At 42.2% G+C, this 15,269-nt stretch overlaps 1 protein-coding gene across 4 annotated transcripts in view; it reads right to left on the bottom strand.

Moving 5' to 3' along the window:
* The window catches only part of evlb (Enah/Vasp-like b), a 49,560-nt gene extending 35,016 nt beyond the window's left edge, over nt 1-14,544 (bottom strand). For 2 of the 4 annotated variants that reach the window (XM_042391481.1, XM_042391482.1), the window contains exons 1-2: nt 13,187-13,309; nt 1,885-2,023 (exon numbers count right to left, since the gene is read on the bottom strand). In XM_042391481.1, the coding sequence (XP_042247415.1) occupies nt 1,885-1,979 (95 nt within the window). In that variant the 5' untranslated portion in view covers nt 1,980-2,023; nt 13,187-13,309. Of the gene's footprint in view, nt 1-1,884; nt 2,024-13,186; nt 13,310-14,056 lie in introns of those variants that run through there. The other 2 variants (XM_042391484.1, XM_042391485.1) reach the window with 2 other exon arrangements.
* Between the last annotated feature and the right edge of the window lie 725 nt (nt 14,545-15,269).

Raw genomic sequence — 15,269 nt, 5'->3', positions numbered from 1 at the left:
CATTCAAGAAAAATATGGCAAGTGGTTAATCTGCACAGAAATAGATACAGCAGTCTGTGAGTAATCATTACATAAAATCTAATTTGTGAGCTTGAATTGGTTTAATGAAAACACATCACACTTTAAACCTCTTTAATCTCTACAAATGCAGGCAGTTTGTGTGTTTGTGTGTGTTGGTGTTGCTCCCTTGTGTGTCCTTCTTGCAGCTAAGAAGAGCAGAGGTGTAAAGGCGCAGCCGGGAAATGTGTGAGACTGTATTTTTTTCCCCCATTGAGGTTGTAGTCTACACAGACACATCAAACGCTGATATTTGCTGACATTTTCTGATGTTTGCCGATGCAGACATTTCACGAAAGGTCACTGAAGTGAGACTGCAGCGGATCAAATCTGTTTAATTGTTTATTAGGCTTAAAACGTCGTGTAAATAACCGTTGTGGACTAAAAGGACGATGCTAAAACACAGCAGGTATGACATATACGGTATCACATTAGGGTTAAAAATGCGATATATTGGGACGCCCTGGTGGCCTAATGGTTAAGGTGCATACCATATGAACGCAACGTCCATGGCGTTCATATCCCCAACGGGGGACCTGTGTTGCATGTCATACCCCTCTCTCTCCCCCCAGTTTCCTGTCTCTACACTGTCTGTCAAATAAAATCAAAAAGCCTGAAAAAAATAATCTAAAAGAAATGTGATAAATTAAGTCATCATCAAAGATAACAAAAATTGAAATGGGTAAAGACATACACTATTCCTTATTTCTCCTCCTTTTTTTAATAGAGATGGTTAAAAATACAGATACTTTCACTTCTATCTTTTCTTTCTCTCTCTTTCTCTTGGTGATGTGGCCCTCAGACTCCCATAGAGCCACCAGGGAGCTCGGCCAGGCCGTGATAGTGACACGCTGTAGCCCCATAAAGCTGCTCCCGCCTGGAGCCCTGGCCAAGCTAAAAGCTGCTTAGTGGGGCAAAACTCTGGCTGAGTCCCTTAAAGCTGCACTAATCAGAGCTGTTAGAGAAGGAATCGTCAAACATATCGCACACCAGATTACAAGGACATCTCAAACCATGGATGCAAGGATGGATGTATGGTGATGGATACAAGGACACATAGCTGAAAGAAGACCAAAATAATAGGTGAATGTGTGCCTCACTGAAGTGAAATGAAACATTTTCTTGCCTGGATGTCACACAGCATCAGGTGTGAGTTCTTGCACGGCTGAATGCAACAGCTCCATCCAGCACAATTATGTCTCAACAAGACAAAGAGCAGGGAAGCTGTTGCATATCTGAGCATGCGTCTTGGAGCGCTCTGAAACCATGACGGCAGGCGTCGGCTGTGGATGCAACAAGGCACCCTGAGCACTTTCAGCGTTGATTGGAGAGGAAGACTAGCAGAAAGAGCGCAAACACAGAGAACAAAAGAGCCACAGAGGCAGCCAACAAGAGGGCTACAGCGGCCACAGGGAGTAAACGGCGAATATAACACAACTGCGGCACTGTCACCCCCTCTGTCCAAACTTGGCAAGCTCCTTCATAGGCCATCAATGCCCTCTGCTTCTCCCAGGAGCCTAACACTTTCTGCACAGCTAGCTAACACATTAGCATGCAGCCCCATCCCCCTGCAAGGGCAACCAGGCGCTCACAGCGGCACTCATCATATACAAAAATTTATATGCAGCAGCAGCGGCAGCAACAGCAGCTGGGGATCTGTTGTAAAAGACTATCATGATGTTCGGGTTATATTTTAGGTAGATCTAAACATGAGTTGTGACAAAGGCAAATGGAGACATCACACCTGACTCCATTCAGGAATAGTGATAGATCTCTCATCAAGTGATGGATCCATCATAAACACCTTTCCCACCCCTGTTTGCCTACCTGACTTTGAACTCAGTGAGCTGCGGCTGAGCCCCCGGATCAGCACAGTAGATCTGGGGGAAGTAAAATCGGTGCGACTGAAGGTTGATGTCCATGGTGTCCACACTCAGCAGACACACAGGTCAGTCCTGCTCCGCGACTACAAAAATGGAAACAAAAAATGTCTGTATTTGTTGTCTCAGCTGCTTTTTCTTCAGCTACAATCTCCTTTTGTTTGCGCTGAATTTGCTCGCTGACACTTCGCTAGAGGTCGGAGGTTAGCGGCAGCATCCCGGTCACCTTCTCCCCGAATGGTTGCAGGGCTAGAGAGCGCTACCGCCAGGAAGGCATCCCCCTCCTCTCGGTCTCCTCCGTGCACAGAACATTCAATCACCTCTGCTGCCCGGCACCGAACAGGCACACTAACCTATTTCCCCACTAGCAGCCTCTGTACACTCAGCAGCTGTGAGCTCAGAACAAAGATGATTCCATTAAAAGATGCTGCCTCCCAGACACACACACGAGTAACCAAAATAATCCTGGTTTTTGGTCACAAATTCATCCTTTAGCTGGTTGAGAGGCAAAATTAGGCAAAAAAATGAAGGAGAAATGGTGAAAATATGAAAGAGACTTGAAAATATGATAGCAGCTCTCAGCCACATACAGAGAAGACTGAATGGGAGATGAGAGTCCTTTGGTTTTTACGCTTCAGAGGCAGAGGAGAGGGGGGGAAAGAGAGAGAGAGATGGAGATAGAGAGAGATTCCCGGTGCTGTGAGGCGTTGCCCTCGCACTGCCTCTCCTCTCTGTGTCTCATTGGATTACCTACTCCCTCTCCACCCCCCCCCCCTCCCCCCTTCCCTCCTCCTTCTCCTCCCCTCCCAGCCATCCTCCCCTCCCAGCTGTGACAAGAGCGATGGGCCGCCAGCCCTGGAGGCTGCTGGTCCTGCCCCTCCTCCCCCTCCCCTCTTCCTCCTCCTCTCACACCCCCTACCCCCCCCTCGGCTCTCTCCTCTCTCAGCTGCCGGATTGGCTGAGGCGAGGATGCGTAAGCCCGCTTGGAGAGAGGGAAGAGGGAAGAGAGGCGAGGAGGAGGAGCAACAGATTTTAATTCATCTGATGGCTCCCATCTTTCTCGCATATGATTTGAGGTGGCATGCCAGGCCTGGGTGGAGCTCCGGATGCAACACAGTCTCACACACACACACACACATACACACACACACACACACATGTACGTACATGAACTGAAAGCTTATAATGGATGTTCATTAATAAAAAAGGATACAGGTGGGATGAAAAAAAGCAATACATTACTATGAGCCTCAACTGCCAGTGAACAGAATGAATGTGAACCACATTACAATATAGAAAAGCATTTTCTGCAGGTTTTCAATTCATAAAATATTCCTAAAAGACACCATACAATTTGAAAATGCTGGAAAAAAATAAAATAAAATAGTGCAACAGTGGAATAAGGGTCAATTCCTATCAACAAAACACAAAGAAAGCCACCAAATTTGTCAGTGCAATAAAAACATTTGCCCCTTTAATATTCATGTGCTCCATTTATCCAGATACATGTAGATTATAGTGATACATACAGTAAAGTGGTGTGTGGCTACTAATCTTCTGGGTAGGTTCCAATCACATTGGTCTGCCAGTAACCAATAAATCCCTCACATATTTACTGTACACACTCCAATATCCCGGGAAAATATCCCACCCGTGGTCTCTTTCTAGTACAGCTCACTCCCCTCACATCATCCACATCATATCTGTCCTGCTGTGTTTTGCCAGCAGGCAATTTCATTGATCGGACTGGTTTTACAGTTGTTGCATGACATGGTTTGCTCTGTAATTGGTGTGGACGACAGTCGGCATTGCAATTTGACAGCAATTTAGAGCTGGCTTTCTGCCTACATACAATGCTGTTTGGCCACAAGTCTCACCTAGTGGAATAAATCTAATTTCATCCTTGTGCTCTTTATATCCATGTGATATTAGTTCACATATTTACTAGACCCTGGAGAAAGATATTTACTTCAAATTAGATTGCATTAAGTTGCATCATGTAGCATGCGTGCAGAGATGAGGCATCGTTACAGTTCCAGAGGAAGTGAAGCACAAATTTAAAGCAGTACTCCAGTGATTTTGTGCTCCACAAAGTTGGGAGGCTTGCAAGAGACACATTTTGAGATATCTTGACTTTAAAAAGTCCAGTGTGTAGAATTTAGTGGCATCTAATGGAAAGGATTTGGCAGAAATAAAATATAATATTCATAAGTATGTTTTAATTAGTCTACAATCACCTGAAGATGAGAAATGTGTTTTCATCACCTTAGAATGAGCCCTTTATATCTACAGAGGGAGCGGGTCCCCTTCCATGGAGCCCGCCATGTTGCACCGCCATGTTTCTACAGTAGCCCAGAATGGACAAACCAAACACTGGCTCTAGAGAAGGCCTTTCACGTTTTTCGCAACTTTTGCGGCCACCGTAGGTTCTCCTACAGGCTTGGAAGGGGAGGGGGAGGGAAGGTGTATTCATTTGGTTTCAATCTGCAACCTCACCACTAGATATCACTAAATCCTACACATTGGTCCTTTAAGTTTGGGTCAAGTGCCAAAAAGGCTAGGTCTTACATTTCCCATACTTCCCCCCAGCCTAGTAAATGCCAGTCATGCCAGTTAGTAAGGCAAGCTTTTCTGTTAAAAAAAACCTCTGTTTTTACAGGCTGAGTGGTACTTCCTATGATGAGTAAACTGAACTTCACTGGTGGAGTCAAGTGGCTTCAAACTCTGTTTCAGCTTGTTTTGTCAGTTCAGCAGCCACTTTAAATGTTAAACAGTTTTTGTGCCCAACAGCTCCATGCAGCCAGATTAATGCATACAAGGTAAGTTCAGGCAATGAATGTTAGAGTATTTTACATTAATCCACATAGTTTAACACAAGCTGCTAAAAGCCAATGATGCACTGGAAAATAAAAAGCCGGGATCAGACTACAAAATGTTTTACCTTATAGATGGTAACTGTGTCAAATTAGGTCATACATTATTGCCATTGTTTGGCCCAAAGACATGGCAGACTATACATTAGACCAATCATGGCGTTCTATACAACTTCCATGACATACTGTAGGTGAACGAGGGAGAACAAGCAAGAGCCAGGGGCCAACTTCACTATTCCACCTGACAGTACCAACACATATTTACATATGCATGAAAGTGAAACTGGGATCATCCATCGTCACTTGGTGCGTCGTCTCTATCCTTCTGACATAGCAGAAAGAGGGTGAGCGTGGTGGTTTGCGGCATATATTTAGAATAGTGAACAGAGGGTGATATTGCACCAACAGGTGCGTTCTGTGCTCCTCTGGGTCAACGTCACAAAGCACGTTGCAAAACTAAGTGAGAAGGCAAAAAATGCTCACATTCTAACATCATGATGCTGCACCTTGTGTCGACCCCAGTGTGGGTCAGTCCATTATTGGGCTGATATTACGTAGTCTGATCCCGGATTAAGGCATTTAGTCTGCTATTCAGACATTAAATTTTATTTTCCTAAAACAAGCCAAAAAATCTGCAGTTAGATGATATAATCTCTTTCTGACAAATCAAGTTATGTCAGAAATCTAAAATCTGTGGCATTTTTTATGACATAAGAGCATCCATGTAACCAAGCAATTCTTTATGGCTCAAAATAAGATGCAAGATGAAAATTAGCTCTCATTGACTTAACTTCATTCATCTTTCTCTTTCTTTCAGGAGGTCAACAACTTGTTTACCACCATATTCTAGTACCAAAATGGACACCACTGTAGTCTTCACTCTAGTTTGTGTGTTTGTGTGCGGTACTGTGAGAGTATACAGCCTCAGTCTCGATGTGAGCAGAGAAGAGAAACTGAGTAAAAGAAAAAAACAAAAGCAGAAAAAACACAGCAGACTGACAGATCAAGGGTCAAAGATGGGGAAAAGAGTAGGAATGATTTTATAACATACAGATGAAAGAGGAGGCTGGGATATTTGGAGTAAAAGAAAAAAGAAGGAGGGGTTGAGGGAAGGGGATAGAGGAGTGGACAGATGGATAGACAGGTAGTCTGTCCATCTGAGTTAAATGACTGGGAGGGATGAAGATAAGCTGCATGAGAGAGAGAGAGAGAGTTAGAGGTAGGGCAAGAACATGGGGGAGGGAGAGAGAAAAAGATGGAGAGAGAATAGAGAAAGGGTGAAAGGACATCCAGCCTCCACTTACAGTATACACCCATCCCCCAATCTATCTCTACTCTCAGGTTTGAAACAGGCAGCAGATTTTATTCTAATCCTCAAAGCTACACACCTCTGTTTCCACTGTATGAGCATGTGCAAATGTGTGTGTGTGTGTGCATGCATGCGTGTGTGTGTGTGTGTGTGTGTGTGTGTGTGTGTGTATGTGTGTGTGTGTGTGTGTGTGTGTGTGTTAAAGGGAGGAAGGGAGGGAGAGAGAGAAAGTGTAGCCAACTGCTACTGTAACAACCTGGCTATTAGCATACAGCAGGAGGGATGGCCTTCTGTCCCACGCACAGCATGACTAAGTGTGCCTGTGTGTGTGTGTGTGTGTGTGTGTGTGTGTGTGTGTGTGTGTGTGTGTGACATGGGGCAGGAAGGACAGGACAGGGTCAATATAACAAAGATCGAGAGAAAAATGATGCTGCTGATGAGAGACTGGCAGGGAAGGTGGCATCAGATTTGGGAAGTGTGTTGATACACTACAGGCAGCACTGTTGGTTAGCTGGAAGGTGCTGGGTAATGCATAATGTTCATAGTTCACTTTTTATTCTTTTTGAAAAATAACTACTTTTTTTAATCGGCTGGTACATTTCCATTAAAATAATACAACAGAACATCTTCATATTGTGGTGTTTTATTGTGGGGTTTTTTGCCTCATCTGTCTATAAATGGTCCAGACAGTAAGTATTTGGACAGTTTTTGGTTCTTCAAGCTCTGTGCTTCACCATGTGTTAAAAGGGCCATAACTCCCACACAGTTCTCTCTATATTGATGTAAACCTACTCAAATTAAAACTGAGACTTAGCACTTGTATGTAGAAGTGTAGTATGTTTAAGTGTGGACTGTATCTAGACACCTTTTTATGTACAGTTGCTAGCCTGCTTACTTACTAAAGTAGCAGTACTTCCCCATTGAGTAGGCACACTGTTGTAGTACTTCCCCCACCAGTGTTATTCCATATTTTGTTACGGCCAAGGAACATTAAGAAAAATATGTTAAAAATGTCCGGTTGTTTTGGCTGCATTGTGACATTTGTTCTCTGTGAAAGAGCATAGAACTCTATATCACAGTTAAACACAAGTAATGGATATTACATTAAAGTTTCTCCTGAGGGAGACAATAAAAGTGAACTTTTTTTGCCACTGCAACCTGGCCTCTCTACTCTTGAGGCGTAAAAAAGCTTGTGATCAATTCTCTGAGGTTGTGCCAGCCCATGCTGACTTGTCTTAATGGTAGTTTTTGCACATATCAGAAGTCTTCTTTAACTGCTGGACAGTTGCAAAGAGTTTGATCTCTTATTTATTCTGATTTTTCTGCTTCACGATGGCCGGCTTTACTTGCATTGACACTTATTTAGTCCTCAAATTGAGAGATGACAATTATTTCCAAGTTACCATGAAATGAAACACACCTTAACAAGAAACACCTGAGCAGCCAATTGTTCAATTGTTTTTATTTTTAAATTGGGGGATTTAGGAAGGACTCTATTATTCCTACACAGTTCATGCAATATACAGTAGATGTGAAAACCATCAAATTAAATCTGAATGTGAGCACTTTGACCTCATTGTCATTGTTTCATTTATAATCCAATGTTCTGGAGTCCAAACAATAAAAAATGTGTCACTGTCCAAATACATACAGATTATATTCACATACGTCACACGTCGTTCTGTATAATCCAATCTGACTTCCCACTCCCTTCATCCCCTCAACACCCACAATCCACCTGTATGTAGTCACGCTACACAAAGGTAAAGTGAGGTGGAGAAAGAACAGGGATTAAATGAGTGTGAGAGGTGTGACAGAGAGGAGGTTAAAGATCTCTGACGTTTCCTGTCTTCTCAGTTAACTCACACTAGCTCATCCTCTCAGGCCTCAGGACTGAATTTCAGCTGCAAACAAATGCACACACACACACACACACACACATGTCTGATTCACATGAGCTGATCATTTTAATTACGCCACACACCAATGGGAGCTGGCAGAGGAGACACAGAGGGGGAAGGGAGACAGAGCGGGGAAAAGGAGGAGGGAGTGATTTCCCTCTCATTCACAAAGATTGGATTACTTCTCTCTCTCTCTCTTTCACTTAAACACACTCAGGCAACTCAGGCAACGCAGGCACACACACACACACACACACACACATGCGTCTGTGTGGATAAGCCTCAACACTCTGCCTTGTGACGCCCCAGTGTGCATAATTATGACTCATAAACCACACTGTCATTACCCAGAATGCACTGTGTGTGTTAATATACAGATTCACAACAGAGACAAGACACGTGACCTCGCACCTGACACTGGATGTATCACAGTGTGCTACATCCTTCTCCATTTCAGGTTACATGTATGTTGAAATGCATTATGACAGATGTGCATGTTGTTGCTCAAAAATGCAATGTGGCTGCACAAGCAACATGGTACAAGCTGTAAGATACAGCTTCTGCAATATATCAATGTATACAAGTCACTGGAAGTCCATTAATTAGTGCAAGCAGAGAAACTACACAAGCTACCACAGCTGAACTTTCAGCGGTCATACACTGTCACAGATCCATCAACAGCATTTTTTTTTTTTTAATGAATTTTGGCTTAAAGTGTAGTTGGCAAGAGCAAAATGAATCAAAAGCATCCTGGTTATTTGTAACTGTTAGCAGAAAGGCTACATGTTGCCATCTCATTGTGGTCTAAAACCAAAAGGAATAGTTGGACATTTTGGGAAATACGCTTATTCGCTTTCTTGTCGAGAGTTAGATGATAATGCCAATCATTCTCATATCTGTTTGGTAAATATGAAGCTACCACCAGTAGCTGGTTACTTTAGCTTAGCACAAAAGTTGGAAAAATGGGAAACAACTAAGCTGGTTTGGTTACAAAATCTGCCTACAAGTATCTCAAAAGTTCACTAATTAACATTTTATATCTCGGTTAATCTATACAAAAATCAAAGCATAAAAAGAAATAGCCAGGTACATAGCCTCCTCTAAAACCACAGTATGTCATTTCTGTGCTTTGATTGTTGTACGGATTAAACAAAGAAGATATAACGTGTTAATTCGTGAGCTTTAGAGATGTTGGTAGGCAAATTTTCTTACCTTTGGACAGAGCCAGGTTAGCTGTTTCCCCTATTTATGGTCTTTATGCTAAGCTAAGCTAACAGGCTGCTGGTTGTAGCTACATTTTTGGAGCACAAATATGAGTGGTCTCTATCTTCTCATCTAACTCTCAACAAGAAAGCGAATGTCTATTCCCCAAAATGTCGAACTATTCCTTTAACATGTGATTAATTGTAACTTAGTGCTTGCCGTTTAGCTTTGTTAGCTGTGACATTATGCATTTTATCTTATTAGCGCAACTGTTATCAGTTTAGCATAACATTGAAGACAGTGAAAGCCACATTTCAAACCGACATGTTTAACTGGGTAAGAAGCCGTGGAACATTTAAGATATTATAAAATGTGTGAAAAAGCAGTGCCGTGTTTACCATACTGAGGGAACATGAGATGGTCGCATCTTTGGTAACCTGACGGGAAATTCCAACACTTTCAGGAACAAAACCTCAACTTTTAAGGTTGTAACTTTATAACGAGGTTGTAATCAAGATCACACACCTGTGCAATCTTCAAAGCACACAGCTGTACAGTGAGAACAATGCACTGAGAGAGAAATCTGACCTCCACTGCAAGGCATGACTCTGTGGTACAGCAATACTTTACAGCCAACACCATAAACCATGACGTTTTCATGATTTATTTTAGGTCTGGCACCAGATGCACTGAATATTGGTTTACAGTGCTGGTGTATTTAGGAAATGCACATGCTGAAGTTGTCCCCCCCATATCAGCAACCTCTTTGAAGCTGATTTTCCTGTTGAACACACCCACAGTAGCTACATTCATGCACCTGAATTAGGCAGTCAGCTGGTATGAATGAGCATCCAGGTTAAACTGAGTTCACCTCTATGTGTTTGCCCTTGTCCTGCATAAACCAGCACGCTGTTTCATATGGGTCACACACATACCACAAACCACTCCTGTCAATACACATCAGGCAACTCCGATGATGCCAGATCGATAGAGCCCACACTTTGCTTTCAGAGCATAATAATGAAACACTCCAATCCACGCAAATGTGGGAGGCGGCGATGGCGGGAGGCCACCACGGGAAGGCTGAGGCCGCAGGCTGAACCACACATCAATCCTGCTGTCAAACTGTATGAGAGGGGTGGGTCAGTCACAAGCAAATGAAGACAGGGATCGTTTAGTCACAGTATACCACTTAACATGTAACTAACAGCTACACAAAGCTTCACCTCAGTACAAGTTAGTCAGAGAAGCATTTGTCTGAGCAGTTAGTCATCAACGCAGACTGACAGTTAGTGTCAATCTGTTATAAATATTTTCTACCATATGTGAAATGTCAGTTCTGCATTGGGCTTATGAGAGAGATGGTAATACAAAATAAATGAGGTGACCACTTGGAATACAAATTCAAACTGGATTATTATAATACCAAAAGTCTTATCACAGAAACGGACAAAAAGATAAGAAATCAGCCGTTTGTTCAGTGTTCTCACATTAGCAATTTAATTATAGATCTGTCTGCAAAGAGTAAATAAAATGCCTCGTGGTCTGTATAGTTACCACTCGATTGTTTTTTCAATTGATTATTTAATTATTTAGTCTATGAAGTGTCAGGAATTCACATCACAATCACAAAAACTAACAGCTCAAAACCCAGAAATTCTCAATTTAGAGTGATTGACATGAAAAACAAGCAAAGCTGAAAATTTTTTGCTAGTTTCAGCATTGTTTGTGGCTTTTTTGCTTGATAAGTAACTTCTCAATGAATCAATAATAAAACTTGTTGGCCATTCATTTTCTTTCGATTGACAAGTCAGTTAATCAACCGTTCGTTTCAGCATTAACGAGCACTCGAGACGATGTCATGGCAGTGTCTACTGTATGTACCACAAAAAGCTACATCATATCTTTATCTTTCTAAGGAGAAACTTGCCAAAATATATGGGGTGAGTCCCTTATGTGCGAGGTGTAAAATCCAGACTGTGTCTCTTATTCCCTCCTTCTGGTCCTGCTCTTCACTTAACTAAGTACTGGACAGGTATTTTTAAATCTCTCTCAGAGGTCTTTGGACAACCTTTGAACCACTCCTCTCTTGCACTGCAATATTTGGTGTAGTGGGTGACGATGTGAACCTCCCCAAACATTAGCAAAATGTGAAAAATGCGTGATAGTCAGTGGTTGGTAGATGGTTGGGCAGTTTAAGGCCCTCACTATGTTCCAAGGACGGTGTTGTCAAGCTGTTTTTGTACTGTTTTCCTGTTTGGTTAAAAAGCTACACCATATATTTTTGGTGAAGTGTCAAACCAGTAGATTAACGCAGAAAAGAGGCTGCTGCCTTTGCAAAACACAGTCTATTAATCAATAAGAGGGAGAGAGGAAGGGATTGCAAAGAAGGACACTGAAGAGAGAAATGCTCAACCTCCAGAAGAGGAATCAGACAGACAGACAGGCTCCATCAAGCCAGGGATCAGTGCTTTACCCCAAATTCCCGGACTAGGATCGCTGACACAAGCTTTACTGTCCCAATATTTTCCCCCAGAGACGTGAGGCACCTTCCACCTCTCCACAGCTGGAGATAATTGAAACTAATGCATCTAATCTTGACGAATGAGAAACAGATACAGCTTTTCACTCCTTCAATAATTGGTGAAAGGAAAAACACAAATAGGAGTAGCAGTTACCAGGATTTATAAAGCATGAGCCTTGGTTGTTTTTTTATTATTTAACTCAAATATGGAACAAAATATGGAGTATAAATTGTGCATACTTCTTTTGTGTGGCTGTGAATTTTTGGTTTGAACAATAGAGTAGACAACTCTGTTCTCTCTTTCTGAAGTATAGCATTTATATTTATATATACTGTGTGCTGATGTTAAATCTCAACCCTTTTCCATGACCTGCAGCATGTAAAAACACTTAAAAACAACTTAGTCTTAGTGTTTTGACTTGATGCTGCAGTATCTGACCTCAGTTGTACGGTGTGTTTGAGGTGGAGCTCGAGCATATCAGCAACTTTTTTTTTTTTTTTTAAATCCAACTAACATGCACACTACAGCAGGGCAGCAAAGATAAACACAATGTCACGCTCACAACTCACTGTATGAACAGAGAGGCAGATATATTCAAAAGACCACACACACAGACCAGCAGAGACTCACTCACATGCACCCAGCTGAGCTGAACCAAACTCTACCAAGTGCTGGCTTGTTGTGGTGAGTCATAGTCTATGTTGCCACCTACAGAGCGCCTCCGTGAAGCACAGAATCCCTCATACTATATCATAGCTGTGTATTTAAGTGGCTGTCACACAAACTATAACAGTATCAGCAGACAGCTTGTCAAAAACCCAGCACCTCTGTAGTTACACTCCTTCGACTGGCAACGGTTTGTGGATCCACACGTGAAATAAGTACATTCTGCAGCCAGCATGTTTTAGTTTTGATGAGGATGAGATTCATCACAATGCAGGAATAAAGCTTTGTCAAAACTGCATACTACATACTAAGTATGCTCAAAAAGTCAGTGTGCATACTAAAAAATACTTGATGAACACTGTTGTTGAGAGTTATAATAATATAAAAAAATATGGATGGTGGTGTAACAGCTCAAGGAACAATTCAGAAAACAAAAATAATCAAAAATTTAGACATTACAGAATAGTGAAATACATTTATTGTTTTTATCTGGAAAAAAAACAATATGACAATTAGTATATAGTAGTAGTAGTAATATGAAATAGTATAAATGTTTTGTTCCAAGATGGAATAAAACATGTGATCTGCCAAATCTAAGATGGTAATTAGCGGTGTCACTTGGTCACGTCACTGTGCATTTATCTAATCTGCCGTCTTCCATACAATAGACTACAGTATTAACTTACATGAGTATATAAAGCCTTGCTCAAGGGCTCATGTCAAGCCATATAAGAAAAGCAGTGAGAGATTGAGGGGGAAAACAGACACTGACCTACTGCAGGGCACTCTGGTGGCAAATCCCACTCTGACCTTGGGACACACACACACACTCACACACACAGATTTCAACGCCAACAGCAATTAGTCAGCTCAGGGTTCCTCCTGTTTATGGTGAACCTGTGCCAAATGCTGGTGCTGGCGCCACCCACCCTGCGCAGCAGCAGCCTTACACCTGATTGGCTGCACCGGCTAGTCCTGGCAGTAACATTTTACCTGATTGGCCGACACAGTCAGCCAGTAAATCCAGTGCTTGCATCCCCGCAAACAGCTGTGACTTGGATGCTCTAATGAATACTCGTAGCTGATTGGCTCTCAGCTGGGAAGGTGTGTATGCGTGTGCGCGCTTCATCTGTGAGCACATACAAAGGTGTGCTCAAATGATGCAAACGTGTCAGCTGTCTGTCGCAATTAAGTATCATAATGTATATCACAATTTCACAGTTGTAGTCTGGTTTCCATGACAACACATCCTTTTCTCTGCAGACAACCTCCACGTGACACATCACAGAGCTGGAGTCAGAGATGTTAGCTTTCATATATCAAAGCCCTCTGGCTCTGTATGTGGAAATCTTGCTCAGCTGTGATTACTGTCTCTTTTAAAGGTTCATTTTCTGTCGGCAAACAGGTGACCTGCCGGTCAATAAAAGCGCGTGTTCATCTGGTACACCTTTTGTGTTGCGGTGACATGCACATCACAGGCCTCTGAGTCAAACTGCGCCAATAAAACGAACAGCATGCCTGTTAAAAGGATGTTTTGTCTTTATCTTGCTTTATCCTTTAATATCTCATAATAACACGCAGTAGAATCACCGCAGTCTGCGTTTTATTGTGCAGCAAAAGAGCAACGCATGCTTCTGCTTACCTCATCTTCCTCTCCTGTCCGTTTGAATGAGATGAATGATGTTTTCTATCTGCTCAGTGTTTTGTCCTTTCAGTTCAGTTCTTATAAAATGATCCAGATCCAACAGCAGCAGCAGCTCTGGATGTTTTAATAAAAACAGCGGTGCTGCCGGCGAAGCCTGCAGCCGGCTGGATGTGCAGATGTTGAAGGGGGGGTGGGAAAGGCGACAGGGTGTGGATAAATGCTACACGGATGTCCACAGTTTTCAGGTCTGTCTTTTAAAATAAGTGATTGCTCTCCGGTGTCTGTCAGGCGGCTGGTGGTTCGGTCGGAGCCATTTCAGCAGGCAGCACGCCGCTGTCCGAAGGACGAGAAGCCGGGCGGAGTGGCTGACAGCAGCTCCTGAGGTGCCATCTTTTCCTCCCTTCAACCACTGGGAGGCTGGATGGAGAGAGAGAGTGAGAGGGAGGAGAGGGAGGAGAGGGAGGGAGAGCAGGCTGCTGAAATATTCAAGTGTTGCTGGTTTTGCTGCACGGTGGCGCCCTCGGTCTGGTGATGTAGCTACTGTGCAGGCAGGTACACAAAACAAACGCACACCACCTTCTTTGAGAAAAAAAGTTCTGTCTTCTTTTGTTTCTAATTAAAAAATAGTACATGTGATTAATTATAAATCTGAATCTGAGCAGAATAATAAACAGGAATATTAGTGATGTGACTATTTATTAGAAATATTTATACAAGGATTGGCACAAATATTTTAAGCCTTTAAGAGCATATAAAGGGTATGATGTGTGTGTGTGTGTGTGTGCATGTGTGTGTGTGTGTGTGTGTGTGTGTGTGTGTGTGTGTGTGTGGCTACATGCCCTTTATTTCCTTCAATCTGTAATAAATTGACTAGTGAACTAGTTAAAATCAGTGCTGCATTTCCATAATATTCCATACTGTGGGAATTAGCTTTTAATCAAAAATACTTCCCCAAGGGGAAACTGGGTCATGTTACAGTTGCTCACATTCTAGAAAATAAATGTACATAAGCATAGAGAAATTATAAGAAAAATAAGAAATATGTAAAAAATATGTGCATCATACTACAATATATAACAACAGTTTAAAAATAATGCTGAGAAATGGGATCTAAAAGTGTGTTAAAATGCTAGAATAGTATAAATAAGAAATATTAGTTGAAATATACAATATAAATGCAGTATTAGTGCAGTATGAATATATTGCACAG

Source organism: Thunnus maccoyii, chromosome 17 (assembly GCF_910596095.1).
Source record: "Thunnus maccoyii chromosome 17, fThuMac1.1, whole genome shotgun sequence".
Classification (NCBI taxonomy): domain Eukaryota; kingdom Metazoa; phylum Chordata; class Actinopteri; order Scombriformes; family Scombridae; genus Thunnus; species Thunnus maccoyii.
This window is presented reverse-complemented; position numbering and strand designations above follow the sequence as displayed.